Below are 17262 nucleotides of genomic sequence, written 5' to 3'. Positions count from 1 at the left end.
AGAAAATTTTAAATAAGCCTTACAAAGACAAAAAAAAAAAAAAAAGCAGTCAGGGCCAGAAGGATAACACAGTTGTGGAGTTAAACACAGTTTTATTAGTGACACATGCTTCATGTACGGGAAGCGCACGCTACTCCCAAGTTTACTCATCAAGCATCTGCCAGTCAGCGTTGTTGATGGCTTCTGTGGCTCATGCAGTACGTTCGACTGAATCCCCTATCCGCCGGTCTGCTACAGCCCACTAAATGCAAATTTCTTCTCTGCAGCAATCCAGCGCAGGTTTGGTGACACACATACTATCGTTTATTTTCTCTCATCAGGCTTTCAATATGACATAAAATCATTGTAACATAATACATTATTAAATATATTTTCCAACTGAAAAAGATAAACTTGGCAGACTGTCAGCGAACATTTTCATACTGCAGAAAAGGTTTGTAAAAAGAAACCCTGGAGTATATCCACCCATTAGTGTAAGTAAAGCTCACCAACTATTCAGAGCAAGAAACTGCGTGGAATGAGCTTGCCCTTTGCCTGGTTCTCTGGCTTGACTGTAAACAACAGAATGTGAATTTTGCTTCTGAACGTCATTTAGACAATGATTTGTAGGAGCGTAGTTGAGTCTATGGATTATTCACAAAGCGTTTACTTGGACTGTTTGTCGGTTTTGGTGCTGCTTAGTCACCTCGATAAAATGTGTTCTTTGCGCTTTCATGGATGACCGAGTACGTTTGTAGATGGGAAGAGGGGGAAAATGGAAGTTTCTAAGAGGCTGTATGAGTGTGTTAGTGTGATTGTGAGGCTCAGTTGTGAATTTGAGAGCTTACAGGGAATCCTCAGGCAAACTTTTTTCCCCTGGTTGCATCCCTTTACCCCCCAAAAACTGAAACCAAGAACTTTTGCGGAGCCAGGAGCTCAGGAATCCTTTGCAGGGACCTCTGGGGCGTACGCTCTCAGCTAGACAGAGGCAAGCCTGAACATCTTGCTGGTCAGGGCCAGCCAGGGCTTCATAAATGCCAGCGTCCTGAGAGCTCTTTTGCAAGATGGAGAGGTTGGGCTTCAGGGCGCCGCAGTGTTGGATCTGCCTCTTCCCAGGATGTCCCTGACCTGCCTCTGGTTCAGAGGAGAAGTCTGCAGAGGTTTCCATACCTGGGGCAGTCAGCTGCCTCTAAGATTTTTGGTTTGTTTTAATGAAATGAAGTTGGCTTGGTCCTGAGTAGATTTGGCCTTTTTTTTTTTTTTTTTTTTTTTTTTTTAAATGGGGGGAAAAGATAACTGTGTAATATCCTTTGTGTGGAAAATGGCTACCTTTTACTTAGAACTGGAATAACCTTTTCTGAAATGTCAGGCTTTCCCAGAGACTGGAAAATCCAGATCTTAATGGAGGCTGTTTCTAAACACATCATTGTAATATTTGCTAATAACTACTGTATTGATTGCTGTTATAAACTAGAGCCACAGATATTACTAACGTTGATTTCTGATTTCCATGCAAACAAATATGAATAATTTTGAGATATTTTTCCAGATGTAGATGTAGCTGAAAGTATACCTTGATCTCAGTTATTAACTTACACATCTGTTGCAACTCTGAAATCTAGAGGACAAGGTACATGCAGGTTTGTCACCTCAGACTTACCACTGAGAAACTGAGAATAATACAGCTCAGCAAAGTGAGAAAGTTTATTCACTGAGTAATGAAGCAATATCCAAAGGTAGTAATAAGCAATATTCAGTTACATGTAAGTACACTTTTTGGTTAAAAAAGGCATGGGTGTTTTGATAAAAATTCAATTACATTTCTGCGCTGCACAGAACTTTAGAAAACTGCATATGTTAATTGCTGGAGATATTTCTTCCTTCTTCCAGAAAGGGCAAAGAAGAGAGGAAACACTGTTTGTGTAAAAATGACCCAGGTAGAAAGCTTTTCTTGTTGTTCCGTTTTTACATGAACATGCAGGGTTATTCTATTAAAGAGGTATTTTTCATTAAAATAATACATAAATATTTTATTTAATGAATTTGTGGCCTTGAGGTTTCACTTCAGTACACGAGCCATTTTCTATTTTTTTACCAAAACTCTTTGTGAGCTGAATGAATTTCACATCCCCTAAGGAGATTCCTTTGCACAAGTTTAAAACCAGAAATGTCAAATGTTCTCTTCAGGTGCACGTTTCTAGCAGTGATGGAGTACCTTGGGTCAGGATTTGGCCCTGGATTTTCCTCTAGGCAGGAATATCAAAGAAACCTCTGTTGTACCTTGCCATACTTCTGGCTACTAAAAATGGAGCTGTCAGCTTCCAGTTGCTAATCCATTAATTTTTTTTTAAAGGTTAGGGTTACTGTTGACAAGTGACAGAGTACCCTGGTACAAACAACTGGAATGGGAGGTCAGCATATTTAAAAAGAAGGAGACAATTTTCTTAGTGCTTTTTGGCTTCAATATGAATTGTTTTGGAGAGGGGAATAACTTTATTTTGTAAAATGGCTACAGTGTAGTCTACATTTGCATTACCCTTGCTGCACAAGAAGCATTTGTTTAGCTGATACAGTCTTCTGTAATTACCTTTCTGGACGTAAAATGCCCTGGGGGTGGAAGAGGAAAGGTCTCTCCTTTTCCTAACCTATAGCTCACTCTGAAATCAAATCATTCCTCACTGTGAAGAGTAGCCTCTTGGCTATACAAAAACCTTTTACCCAGCATCTTTCTCTGAAGATAACTTAATTGGGAAAGATTCATAACTTCTGATACAATCTTCTTGTCTTCAAGTTCAGACCAATAGCCCGAGCAAATCATTTGAGATGAAGTTCCAAAATTAATCCTAAAGAATATGAGAAAAAGGAGTTGTTAGGTTAAAATGAATTGAACTGAATCCATTCCGTTCTTTAAAAGTGGAGAAAAACTTTCAATTTTTTATGTTATCTCTTATGCACCTCTTGCTGCTGATAGAGGGGAGGTTCAGGTGCCTGGACTGCCCTGTCTTCTCTGCTCAGATGTTCAACTTGATTTTTTATCTCAATTTACTGCATATATTGGTGATGAAGGGAACATTTCCACTTAGCTGAGGCTGAAGGTAGGCATGATTTCTGAAGAACGCAATGTGTAGTGCATTACAGTTGTCAGAGGCGTTTTTCTGAAGGCGAGGAGTGCCAGGGAATTTGGGGCAGAGCAGCTGATCGTCGTGTTACCGATTCCCAGGTAAGGCTGCTCAGGGTAGTCACAGTGATTTTATTTCGAGTTCTGTGGCTGCAGCGTTAGGGCGAGAAATGCCCCTCCGTGACTTTCTCTCAGGTTATTTTGCCATGGGAACAGAGATGGGGAGCAGGTCAGTTTTTCAGGTTTGTGTGAACTTTTCACAGGATAGCGACCCCAAGGCTTGGCGCTCTCTCGGTACTAAATGCATGACATCTGCATTCATTTGGGTCTGTTAGCGGTAAAGAGGCCCCAGAGTTCTTGTCTGTGGGAGACCCGTGATCTGCGTTTAGGATGTTAAATCATTCCCCGTTTTGGAGAGTCACTGGGTACAGATGTTAAATGACAGGGATATTGATACTGGGCAGACATCTCACATCAGGCAAAACACCCATTGCTTTTAAAACCAGCTTATTTCAAGGAGCTCATTTTTTATTACTATTCTTCTTTTATTTATTATTTTACATTAGCATCAAAGTAAGCACATTTGTTGGAAAAAATCTGCTTTTAGCAACTATTATAACTATTGTAATGAAACCTGACATTATCCACCACAACCAGCTGTATCAGGGGCTACTGAAAGACGTGTCAACTACGTCTTCATGTTAGGAAGGAAAAGCCAATATAACGGTTATTCCATAGTTACCTATCACGTCATCATTCACAGTTGAAGGCAGGACACTCGGTTTGATACCTGCCCTCATAAATCACTGGCCTGATCTTCTGTGTGCGCGACATTCCAGACAACAGTAGGGGATATTTAGTAATTGTACCATAACTTAGCATAGAGACCAGGTTTAATTGAGCCATTAGGGATTTTAAATTTTTTCCACTCAAGAATGGCTTACAGTACAGCGTGAAGTCCATTCTTATCTTGAAGATTATTGCTCTAAGCAATGAGCAAGAGCTAGAGCTCTTACATAAGAATGGTTATTTTTCTCTTGGTTTTGCTATCGCTACTCAGTTACAGGAGTGCGCTAAAAATGAGATTGCACTGAGAACGAGATAGGGCACAACTAACACTTGATATTTAAGCTTCTGACAAGTCCCTCTGAAATTTTCAAGTTTTTCTTCAGTGGAAGTGGGAAGCAGGGCTAAGCAGAGCTTTAACACAATCAAAGCAGTGTTTTCCCCAAGGCTTCAGCCATTTACCATGTTTACTATTATCCTCTTAAATGTGTCTTTTATTATCCGTTACTGTTTATCCATTCAAGAGGACAGTTCTTCAGCACTTTGAATTAATTATTACTCTAAGTTAGTTAATTCCTATTGTTACAGAAAGTTTTACCACACTTTTATTGGGAGGTATTATCAAATCGTTTTGCTGTTATTACAGCAAAGCTTAGTATTGCACCTAAACTTAAAGAACTGAAGTAAGCAACTGTAGTATTCTTGACAAAAATATTATTTAATAGATCAAAAAATGTACTTTTTATTTTCTTTCTGAACAACAAATTCTTTATGGCTTCTCTGAGAAATCGGAACATATCAGCAGTCCAGAGGTTTATTTTGTTCCATCAAACAAACCTTCCAAACACAAGTTTTGCCTGCCTGTATTTTTACAAAGTTAAATCCTACCTTTCCCCTGAGGACCTCAAAAAATGAGATGAGAATACTCAAGATCCTGTCACCTTCAGAAAATCCAAGTTAAACATTCACAGGGAAAATCTGTGCTTTCAAAGCTTGTAGAGTTCTGCTTTGCTCATTGACCTTGCATGTTATTTCAGATACCGTTTCTCTTTGCGCCTCTAATATCATTGTGGTCTTGCAGAGTTAGTGTGGGTTTGTACAGATGCTCACCTGTTCTGGATCGCTGCAGCACTCTCATCCCCAAAAGCGTCTTTGAGATGCATTGGGTTGTTGAACAGGAGCTGGGTACGCGTTTGCCTGTTCCATGTATGGGATCTCCACGTGCTAATAAAACTTTAAAACAACGAATTGAGGGACTGAAAGGTCAAAGAGAACTTAGAATCAGTGTGAAATTAAAGTTGACAGTTTTTCTAGGTGATGATAATTTTGCTATGTAAAGCAATTTATCTCCTGTCTACATGTGCGCACACGTATCAGGAAGGAAGAACCGACCAAGAAGTAGTTGAATGTCGGGGCTTATTGCATACGGTCTATAAAGCTGTTTAAGATCTTTGTGCATGATGTGTAGTATACAAACAGCTACATCCTACATAATGTTTATTTTTCTTTTTTTTTCATGAAAGGTTTGAGCACTTCCGATCGCCCAGCAAGCAGCCCTCCTCTTCCTCCTGGTTACTCTGCTTGGAACTTGACCTGGGTCATGAGAGACACATCCCCTTTCTTCTCCCATAGAGGACGACACGGTGAGTAGCATTTATATGTTATCCTCAAGAGGCCGTAACTAACTGCCTAAGGATATTGGTATAATACTGGAGCAAAACAACACAAGTCAAATGATTCATGATAAAATATCCATACTGTCAGCCCCTGAGGGCACTAATAAGCCTTACTGCTCCTTACCAGCCCCCCCTGGGGCCTTTCTCCACCCTGCCCATGGGCCCAGGAGCCCCATTTCAGCCTGGCCTGGGGTCAAGGCTGATGTCCCAACCTGATGGCCCATCACCATCTCCATGGAGGTGCCTGGTGACCTTGGTTGACCTGGCCTGCCCTGTTCCCTCAAAAACAAGGTCCCAGATTGTAATATTAGGGTGCTGTGTTGGAATCCAGTGATATTATAAAGAGAAGAGCTGTGTATCAAACTTATTTTTTCTTGCCATCTCCTTTCGTAACTCCCATCCCTTCCAAAATCTGGGAATCTGTTCTCATCTGTTCTCTGGTATGACCTGTTTACTGACAAACCATAGCCATTCCATGGTGAAATACTATGGTCGTAGTTAGGACCAGACTGCATAAGGTGATATCTAATATGCAATCCAGAAAGTGACTGAGGTAGAATATATCTACTATATATCTACTACGAGTCTCTATGAGGGGAGATAAGGTGCTGAGAGGCTAATAAGATTTACTCACCCCAAGCCTGTAATTATCTGCTTGAGGGAAAAGTTTGACCTACCTATATGAAGGAGTCCCATATTTCTTCAAATTTATGTTGCAGCCTTTTATGTGTGCAATATATATTCTTTCCACTGGCATACAATATCTGCTCCTAGCTGTTGTATCTGCTTGAACGATGGGGACACACCAATTTCATTTTGGAAGGGACAGTAGTACAATCTTTTTTCCCTCACTTGGCTTCCTCAGAAGTTGCAAGGATGATTTTTAATTTATCCTTTATTACTTCTTCCTAAACTCTTTCTGTTTCTCAGTAATACCATTCTAAGGGAAGACTTTGTTCTTAAAACCTAAAAGCATTGATTCCATCTGACAGCATCACATGGAGATAAATGTACTGCATCTAAGCAGAAATTATTTATTATGATTTTAGCTGGTTGCACAAGACCAAATTCTACCACATTCCAACCATCTGTTTTGCAACAAAAGGCAGGAACTTGATGACGTGTTACACAAAATACAGTCTCCACTCAGGACAAGCCTAAACTGTTTTCTCCCTCAGGAGGTGTAATTCAGGACATGAACCTTGAAGCTAGTGGGGAATCTTGAAGAGGGGCAGGAGTCGTTTGGTTTTTGCTAGTTTTGCGCCTTAAGTTTTCCAAAAGTTGGCAGAACCTCCTCTAAATTAAAGAGGTAGCGGTGGCCCTCAAAGTCGCACATTTCAGACTGGAACACCCCATAGCGTCACTATGCGGACATACTGCCTGCCACTTCAGATACGCCGCCTGTGGAGGACTGATGTGGGTACGTGGAGTAGAGCCTGTAAGCACAGCTCAAGCCTAAGGGGGCAATTCTGAAAACTTCTCTCCATTCCTCTGCATACCTGCAGCTTTTAGGCACCTGAATGTTTATTAGTAAACTTCCCAGGGATCTAGCTTTCTGCCCAGAACTGCTTTGAGCATGCCAGGGATGGACAGTGCCTCTCGGCAGCTGACCATTGGCTCTGGATCTGAGCAGCTCTGTGAAGATCACACAGGGCCTCAGCAGAGCAGGGCAGAAGACAAAGTTAGACCATCCAAGCTCTAAGCATGTAACCTTGTCCCAGGACCACCCCTGCCTTCTGATTAAGTGGTTAATCCAAAATCACACAATAAATCATTAGCAGAAATAAAACCCAGCAGTCCTTTACTACTAGAGTGTTTTCCTCTTCTGTCAGAAGCTTTCCTCACTGCTCCCAGCATGATTAAGATTACAGAGTGCTCTATGAAACTTCTATCAAAACTTTGTTTGCCTAATCATCTGATGAGACCCATCTAATTAACTAGCTGACATTGCTGGAGTGGGGCAATATTAGTTGTCTTAATTACTTTTTTCCCATGTTCCACTATTGAAGAAATCCCTTTGATTGAAAGGCTGAGTAAATTGAAATGTAGGGTCCCTCTTCCTCTGCCAAACTAAGTTCCCTGCTTCTATGGTCAGAATTAAAAATTCTGACGGACTGCCTCTAGTAGTTCTGGCAGGAACGGTGCTTGATGATATCTTTGAAACTATATGCAGCGGTCCCAAAAGGTAGTCACTGGCACAACAGCATACTTGAGAGTGATGCATTCACAAGACTTTTTTCTATCTTGTCTTCAGGTTTCTAGATTTGTCTCTATCCAAGCGTTGATTAATCATCTACCATCTCAGAGATGCAAAATCCACCTGCCTTTCAGAGAATAAAGACTTAAAAAAACACATGATGCCAAAATTATCTGGGAATTCAGCCTGCAGGGCAGGAGGAGTCTTTAAATCTCCATATTTTTGTGTTTTCTTTTGTTCTCTTTGAAGTACACTGAGCCTATTTTATGCAGCTAGAATAAACTTTTAATGCATTCCGCATATGTGGACTTACGGTAGCATATTAATCTCCCATTTGCAGCACTGATGGAACTCTGTCCTGAGGCTTACATGATTAACAGCACCCAGCCACATATTTCATTTCTTGTCCTGGTTGGTTGAATATTCATTTTCTCTTCTGTATAGATATTGTATAAGAAATCAATTGTCCACCGCATAAAATCCATTAAGCTTCTGTAACAGGGGTTCCAGACCACAGGTGCCCCTTAAGGCCTGGAAGCCTTCATGCAATTAATACACCCCTCTCTGCCCCATCCTCTACATCCCCCACGCCAGCCAACAACACTGCACCTGGAGCACGATCCCGGCCGGGTACGGTGGCAACTGCGGAAAGCGCCACTGACTGGAAAGAAATCGAATGCAGTTCAGCCTATCTGAATTCCATTTTGAAAGCAGAACAGGTTTCATGAGAATAACGGGCATAAGGGTTGCCATGTTGGACCGTTTGGGAAACAGGAGATGGCTTTTGCTTTTTAACTCCTCTCAGGCCGCCGTGCTGTCTGTGTGTCTCTTTGCCAGATCCCCCAGTAGCAGCCAAACTCCTTGGCTCTTCTGAACCAGCTTTGTGCAAAATACAGAGGTACCTCTCTCAGGCTGTGTCAGAATTCCGCAATATAGTTTGCGGATTTTTTTTTTTTTTTGTCCCCCGCTGAAGTTTAGGAAATAGTGGTGGTTTGGATTCCAAAGTTAACTGGGACTAAAACTCAGGGGGAAATAGCAGATTCGGCTACCAAATGACTAGTGTGCTTAAAAATGTCTACAAAAGGTGAGTTCAGCAGAGGAGGAGCACATAGCTTCAAGAGTGTATAATCAGCTTTGATTTAATAGGTAGTAAAAGCATAATCCAAAGGATGGTCTCTATTAACAACTTATTAATAATTTCACTCAGCTCTATGTCTTCAGAAAACTAATTTGACAGAGTTGTTGGGTTGGTTTTTTTTTTACACTTTCTAATTGAATGTTGTCTGTGATGATTTCCTGAATTGGGTTTGCTAAAAAAAAAAATAAAAATTTATTGGACTAATTTTACTGTGGAATAATTTGGGGTCATTCTTGCTGTGTAATTGATGCTCAGCGGCATGGCAGTTACTCAGCGAGTTGTCAGATTATTAATTTTTTTCTCTGGTAGGTTGTGTGCAACTTACTGAATTCAAGTACTCATGTGAGTGCATTCAAAATACCATTTCATTCATGTGAGCTGGACACCAGATAGATACTGCTGACACGAAACTCAATGAGTCTGAACGTCAAACAAAAGGGAAGATGGAGAGAAAATGGGCGCCAGCCAGACGAATTGTGTTACAGTTAGGTTCCCATGACTACTTGTTTTATAAATCTACAACAAATCAGACTAATACTGACATCTTCAGAATGATAAAGCTATCACGATACTTGGCTCAGCATGGCATAGTGAGATGCATGGCATAGTGAGATGTATGGATATGAACTAATTGTTACAACGAGTTCCTGTTTGGAAGGTGAGATAAAGTCAGGAGAGGAATGAGGAGAATAATACTTTGTCCCAGAGGAAAAATGAATCAATGCTTTCTTGGCAAAGATATTGCAAAAGTGATGTACTACCTTAATTCAAACACATCCTTTTTGCAATCTTAGAAGTACTCTAACATAGTTTTGGAAATCGTCTTATGAATATAATAGAGCAAGACTTCAATTAACAGCAGTTATTCGCACCAGATTAATAGAACTGCTTTATATAAAATAGCAGATGCTGTGACCCCATACACATAGGCAAGAATTCTTGTTTAACAGTTAGTTAGATGGTATTTTTGCCATGTGCAACGGAGCTGAAATCCAGAGGGAGGAAAATCACAGGAAAAGCAGCATCTGCCTAGCTAAACTGAAGGCTATGCTAAGCAAGAAAGAAGAAAAAAATGTTATTAGGGAGAAATTTTTACTTTCTTTCAAGCTGTTCTTTTCCTTATATCCTCTTTCATCTGCAGATAATACGCCAATGACAGCTTAACATTTTTTCAATAATAAAATAACACACAGTAAGACCACAAATGTCTTTTCTCCCTGTCTCTCAAGTATTCATTTTCTCTAGAGATCTCTCAAACTTCATGCAAGAGGTCCCTTGTATGAATTGTCAAAATATGACAGTTCATCCAACCACTGTTTTGCGCCAACTGGAGCATGTTTTCTAACAATTGCTGTTAGTCAGTACTTCAGTCTGTTGGCCAGAACTGGCGTTAGAACTGCACTTTCATGGATTGTTTTCGCTGCGTGCATGGCAGACTTGGTGGACAAATATTTCTTGTGTGGAGGATGCGCGCTGTCACTTCTTAGAGCAGGAGGAATGAAAATGAGAGCTATTGCTGGTTGTTCTCCCGACACCCCCTCCTCGCACCTCTCTCTGTAGCTGTCTTGAAAGACTGTGCTTATAATTGATTGATAAAGGAGTCCTGGCCCTCTTCTTTGTAGCTTGATTTCCACCGAACAAAGCAGCTGTCAAAGATTTCGGTGACTCACTCCCTGGTGCACACTGAGGAGCTGGGCGGATATAAAGTATACGCTGTCATTTTAAAGATTCTCTTAACAAATAAATGAATGGTTGCATTATTGCCGTTTTCTCTGAGCAGCGGCCCATCCAGCTGTGGCTCACTCCCAGAAGATTAATTTGAACGCTTCTGGCATGAGGAGAGCCCTGGGCTTCGTGAGAAGAGCCCGAGCGCTCTTCCCCGCTGGTGATTCCCTCTGCTTCACCCGGAGCAGGTGAAATTATGCCTCCTGTGGGGTACTGCCCCTCGAAAACTTTTTTCCTTCAGAGTGCAATCTACCTTTACTAGCCCCTCCGGAGGAGAACTCGAGCATTTCATTCTCAAGGCGGGCGCCGAAGGGATGAGCGGCGCTGGGGCAGCCAGCTCCGACCCCGGCGGGTAGCGCGCCCCTGCCGTCCCCCCCCCGCCACGCCGGGGAGGAACCGGCCGCCTTGAACCCTTCCCCGCACACAGCGAGCTTTGCCGAGCCCCCGGCGGCGAGCACCTGCGAGGGCCGGCCCGCCGTCTCCGGCTCCCCTCCTCCTGCCGGCCGGCCGCCCCAGTCCCTGCCGGTGAGCGGGAGGTGGAGGGGCTGGGAAGCTTCTACGGAGCGAGGAGGTAGCAAGGGGCCCCGGGCAGCAGCAGCAGAGAAAGGACAAGGCGCTGCCTTGAAGGGGGTAGGGGGCTTTTAGGCCAATGGGGCGAGACCCTGGGGGTCTGTCTTCACTGATCCCCCCCGTGCCCCACTTGGATGAAGGGACACATTCCCGTCCCCCACTCGGGGGATTGGCCGGGGTTCTGTGCCTGGCCCGGCCCGCGGGGTCACAAAATGGCCGCCGGGGTGGCGTGTGGGGAGAGCCTCGTCACGACCGAGCATCAGTGCCGTGGGGGAACAGCGGCATTCCTGTCGGTAAACTCAAAATCGGGGAGCATACGTGAAGACCTTGTGGTGCGGAGGAGGCACGCGGAGCAATAAGCGAACTTGCGCTAGTAGTTTTAAATCAAAAGGAGGTCCTTGATGAACGCAGGCTGCGTCTCAGGACAGGTGGAGGGGTTGGCGTGCTGCCCAGCTGCTCTCCTCACAGCTTCGCTTGCAGGTGACTGAGGTGCGTCCGGCGGGATGGCCCCCAACGCTGTGGTGTACGGAGCGATGCCGTGGGGCTCCTCGAGTGCCTCCCCGGTTCCTCGCCTCCCCTGTCACGCCATGCTGCTGCTCTCACGTTTGCCCGCTCCTGGAGCGGCAGCCCAAAGACCAGGCAGTTACTGTCGGTGCAGGCATTTGCTAGGGGTAGTAAGGGCTGGGGCGCGCGGCAGGGATACATGTGTCATGCTATCCCTTAAAATGTGCCAGTTTGCCCTTTCTCAGTGTGGAGCAATGGAAGGAAGTAGGTGAAAATGTCTCTTCAGGCTTGCTTTCTTGCCAGGAACAAGGCAGGTAAACGCTGTGATTGTTTTTCCTCTTTAATTTGTATGACTGCAGACACCTTTTCCGTTTCTCCTTCTGTCTTTTGCTGTGCCCTTCCGTCCCGTAGTGGATTTGCTCATTTTAAATTGCTGCTGTACCTCCAGTTGCACAGTGGAAAGGTGGCACTAGGGATCCATTTGCAGTTTCACCCCTTTGTGGCCGTGGGGCAATGCTCATGCTCGCTTCCGAGGGCCTGGCCTGTATTTGGTGTCCTCCTGGGTGTTCAGCGGGCTGGTGAGCTGACAGCCAGAGAGCAGAGAGTCTCCTATTTATGCTCCATTTTCAGGGAGAAACACTTATTGCTGCAGGCTTCCTGCTATCACCCCACACGTGTACCGCTGTGTTGGTGGATAGCAATTCAGAAGGGCCTGATGAGGCCATCAAAACCCTTAGGTTGAATGCCCTGTGCCCTTTTCTACCCAGAGGGAATGGGGAAGGCTTTAGAAACTGGCTCTGTCCCTAGGATTAATAACTGGAAAATCAATTTGTCATTTCCTTGTCATAAATTAAAAGCTTACAGGCCTTCTAACATGAGTGTAATAGAGGTTAGTGGGTATTGATGGAGGTCTCAAAGCTCACTCAGCAGAGCACATCTCTACTATACAATTTAAATTATGTCTCCTCCACAAGGAATATCTGTCAATATTTGTATAAAAAAAGACATTCTGCACAAGAATATTTGATCTGTTTCTACACTGCTGCTGCAACTGTTGCCGCTGGAGGAGGTGTGTTCTTGAGGGAGGTTGTGGTCCCGTTTTGATCGGTGTAAGTGACCTCTACATTGTGCATTTGTGTTGGTAGACGTAGTACAAATTAGTCATGTTTAAGCTGATGAGATGCCAGTTAGGATATACATCTCGAAGCTGGTCCTTCTGAGAATAGAGAACCTCTACCTGCTCCCTTGTCTATTGTAGTGAGGTGAGAAAGCAACCACACCTTTTCAAAGGGGTGACCAGCTGAGAGTGATGGAGGAGGAGTGATTTGTAAGAGTCAGCAGACCAGGAGTGAGAAGGACCTTTTTAAGTCAAACACCTGGAGAACTAGAAAGGAGCAGTCTAAGAGGAAATTACCTGCTGGTAAGACTTTTGTGGTGAAAGGAGATGTGGTTTAAAACAAATAAACCCAGTCTGTTGTTGGGCAGCTGAAGAAGGGATAATCAGAGTAGTTTCTTAACAAGAACAGGCTTTTTATATCTCTCTTTAAATTAGATTATTTTTGTTCCAAATAAGGCATGTTTCTGTGATGTGTGGTTACACAAATGACCTAAGATGATCCAAAGAGTGAATGCTCCATAATCTGACCTGCAGCAATGTAAAAGGGTATTTCCTGCAGATTACTGTGGTTTGGCGTATTATGTATACTACTATTTTAAGTCATTTGTTTATTAGAAAACTCTAATCAGTTTAATTGAAACAGATGTAGTCGCCAGATATTTTAGTTGTTTGTGCACAAATTATTGCTGTTAGGTACGTTGATTAAAAATAAATAAATTGAAGCACTCACAAGACAACATCATCAGACACGCACGCAGATTCCACTGTCTTTTCAATCAGATAGTAGCTTAATTTGCTTTTCAGTCTATGGTTGGTATCCTGTATCTTCTTACATACCAGAAACTGAAATGATTGATATCTACAGCCTTTCTTAAACGGGTGTTTACCTTAATTTGATTATAAGCATCACTTTTGTTTCCTCTTTAAAGGTGTAACGATGATGAAATAGACTTCTAAGAGCTAAGCTGTTGTGTCTCTCTAGTGTCCAGTCGTTGCAGATGTAAAAGATTGTTGGACAAGGGGTTGGGTTTTTCTGCAATATATTTAAAAAGGGACTTTGCAATTTGCTGGAACTTAAATTCCTGTAGAGCCTTTAGGATCTATAATGTCAATATAGCTGTGGCATAAATGCATATATAGGATATAAGTCTTTGTGACATCTCTTTAAAAAAAAATGCCAAAAATCACGAAAAACCCCACTTTACTGACTAGGCATGCTATTCAAGCCCTAAAGCTCTGTATCTAGTCAATTTATATTGGTAGTAGGTTTAAAAAATAATCACTAAAAGTTGTGTTAGATTTAATTACCTTTCCTGCAGTGTTTTTTCTTTTTCAGAAAAGGGCAGAGTAGCTTTTATTCAGCTTCCAAAGGTACATGGCTATTTCTTTATGTGCTTGACTGGGCAAGAAAAAAATAAACTTGATCTCGCATTTAAACATGTTAAGACAAAAGTAAAAAAGGAAGGAGAAAGACCTTTTTTTATGCAGAGGCATAAAAAGTGGCAGGTGGTTTGTGGCAGCAATTCAAATATAGTGAAGGTTCTGTATTTGCAAATGTGGTTTATATGGTCTTGTAGCAGCTACCACACCAAGAGCAGCTTATCAGTGGAAAAAAAATGTATGTATTATATATAATGGTTGTTTTATAAAGTGTATTACTTTTTCAGTAGTGAAGGACGTTGCGAAAGAAGGAAAGCTTGAGGGTAGAAAGTTAACCTTAGGCTTGGAAGACTGGATGCTGTTTGCATAGACTTTGTTGTGTTGCATCAGATAGCATTTCTTTGTCATCATTTCTTTGTACTGAATAGGATAATAGCGCTGAAATTTGTGTCTGACACGAGATTAATTTAAATAAGCGCCTATGAAGAATGCAGACATTCTAGTGATGTGGGGGGGATTATCAAGTTCTGTAACAGATGCAGGTATGTTTTCATTAAATCGCAGACGCTCTCAGATGTATCAGCCAAGTAGTCTCCTCCTCTTTCAAGGAATAACCTGTTGTAAAGGCCATTCAGCTTGACCACAACAGGCATGTCCACTTCTCTGTAGGCTATTCATTGCAAGGCAAGGAAATGATATTGCTACTTGCCTTTTTTCCTTTACTTCCCCCCCTTCAGGCAGAGGCTTTAGTTGTCTGCAGGGGTCATAACACTACATGTGACGACTGGTATTTAATCACACACCCCAATTAAGTTGTCCCAGTTGTAGGTCAGAGGCCTGCTGTGTTAAGGGCTCCACAACCGATTGATAGCTCTCTTTTGAAGAGGAGGTTCTGGAAAGTGAGACTGAATGGGGGAGCCGAGCTGGCTATCGAGTGCTTGTAGGCACTGTAATCAGAGTGTCAGGGGGCAAGGACTGGAGGAGGAGAACGAGAGCGCCTTGTGGATATCCATGAAGGGCTTCTCTGCTCTGGGGGCAAGAGGGTAAGAGAGCACAAAGGCTTCTGTTCCCAGCAGCTGGATGGGAGAGGAGTGGAAGCAAGCCAGCAGAGACTGCTGGAAAGCTCACAAAAATATGAGAGACTGGTGGGGGAGAAAAGCCCAGGAAGAATGAAATACTTGATTTGCAATGACTGCTCTTGACACGTGTTGTCCTTGGCCTGGGCTTTCCCTTCGATCGTCCTGTGGGTTCCATCAAAAAAGTCCTTGCATGAGCTGTCTTTCTCCCCCCGCCTCCCTTTTTTTTTTTTTTTTTGACCGTGCCTTAAAGCACATACTACTCAAGGTGTTCCCTGTAACTAAACTGTACAGTAATGGTGATGTATCCTCTGTAGCGTGTAGCTGAGTGTTTGGTTGCTCTTTTGTCCATTCGGGCTTTGATACAAAGTGCGATAGACTCTTAGCACTTTATAGGGTTAAAAAAATGTTGGGTTTGGTTTTTTTAAAGGACATCTAAGGGACTAGAAATAAGTGGTCTGAGGTTTGGGTATGATACTGCACTAGTAAACTGTATAGCATGGATATATCCACTGTTCCCTGCTGCCTAAATCGAAGTGTGTTTCGTGTATCATGAAATTTATATTGGTAACATAGAGGCCTGAAGAGGGTAGCGAATTTGTGCATTCAAATTTAAGGAAATATGTACAATACTTGTTACTGCTGCTTGTGGTGTATATGGATTCCATACATGATATGGTTTCGATGATGTTGTGAAGCATTCAAAATGCTGAGTGAATGATAAAACACCTGATTAAGAAAATCAAATATAAGCTGGAAAAATACTCTGCTCCTTCCAGTTTACTGTTAAAAAGGCAAATTAGCTGGGAAAAGTATAGTGAGAGGGCAACAGTATTAACCTTCAGATTAGAAAATGTTATATCACCAGGAGAATAGGCTGAACTACATAAATCTGTGCACGCTAAGAAGAAATTAGATGTTTAATAGAGAATGTAATTGAAGTTTAAAAAAAATTAGTTAATTTGACTAATGTCAATTCAGATTATTTGTTCCACTTGCATAGCTATGGCAGGACAGTAGGCAGTGTAGGAAACTCCAGAGAAGAGCTGTATTTTTTTGTTGGGCTTTTTCAAATGGAGCTATCTAGCCTTTTCAGAAACGTTGAGTTAGTTCAGAAATAGTTTCTTTCTGTTGCTGAATATTGTGTTGAGTGCTGACTGTGATGACAAAATGTGTATAGGGCATTCCAGAAAATTTAGCCATCTTGACGATTACAAGTAAAATCCGTGCAGGTTATCACTGCATGTTGCGTGAAGCAACTTGAATTATGGTGTGATAGCAAATTGGACACTGGGATGTGAATCATAGTTGCATCAGCACAGTAATTGGTTTCTGAAAGAGAAACATCTCAAAAAGAAACGTCTGTGTTGGAGGCAGATGCTGGCTGTACTGCCTGGAGGCTAAAGTTTTGTGGCAGCAGATCAAGCTTCTGCTGCTTCTGCTGCCTCAGTGAAGCGTTTCAAACCCAGGGGGTCAGAAGGTTGCTTCGCAGGGTACAGTCCCTATGGCTACAAGCGTATCCCATATGCCCGGGACATCTGACTTGCTTTGCAGAGTCCTGTGCTCGCTGAGATGCAACATGACTATGAAGCATATTAGTAGTCTTTGCACGATAATGATCCTGGCTGAATCTGAACCAGCATCCCAGAAGAGATTGGCTTTCTGTCCTGTTCTATCAATTGACTAAGCCATTTCCCTTGCAGTCTAGATGATGCCTTTCTCTGCTTTAGCTGGTGCTGCCCTTTTATCTGTCCTGAAAGGGAATTATTGGCTGTTGGGCCTTCCTCTTGATTTGCTGCTACCTCCATAATGAACCTCTCTGCGCGGTCCATTTCGGACACATTTTTGCCTGTCTGTTTATGGACTTCCTCCATATCTTTCTACCTCATTATGGCAAAAAGCAAGCCCTAACTTACTAAAGTATAAAATGAGTGTGTATACACACCTTACAGCACAGAGGAAGCTGGCATTAATTAACCTGGTATGTTCTATGTCT

General features: G+C 42.6%; 1 protein-coding gene across 1 annotated transcript in view; it reads left to right on the top strand.

Moving 5' to 3' along the window:
- Positions 1-5040: 5040 nt before the first annotated feature.
- ALK (ALK receptor tyrosine kinase) overlaps positions 5041-17262 on the top strand; it is a 233931-nt gene continuing 221709 nt past the window's right edge. Inside the window, exons 1-2 of the mRNA XM_087774317.1 lie at positions 5041-5068; positions 5407-5526. Coding sequence (XP_087630443.1) covers positions 5041-5068; positions 5407-5526 — 148 coding nt within the window. The remainder of the gene's footprint in view (positions 5069-5406; positions 5527-17262) is intronic.

Source organism: Nipponia nippon, unplaced genomic scaffold, assembly GCF_047370975.1.
Source record: "Nipponia nippon isolate SJK-2023a ecotype South Korea unplaced genomic scaffold, ASM4737097v1 scaffold_4, whole genome shotgun sequence".
NCBI lineage: Eukaryota > Metazoa > Chordata > Aves > Pelecaniformes > Threskiornithidae > Nipponia > Nipponia nippon.
Note: the sequence above shows the minus strand (reverse complement) of the source record. Positions and strands in the feature narration are given on the sequence as shown.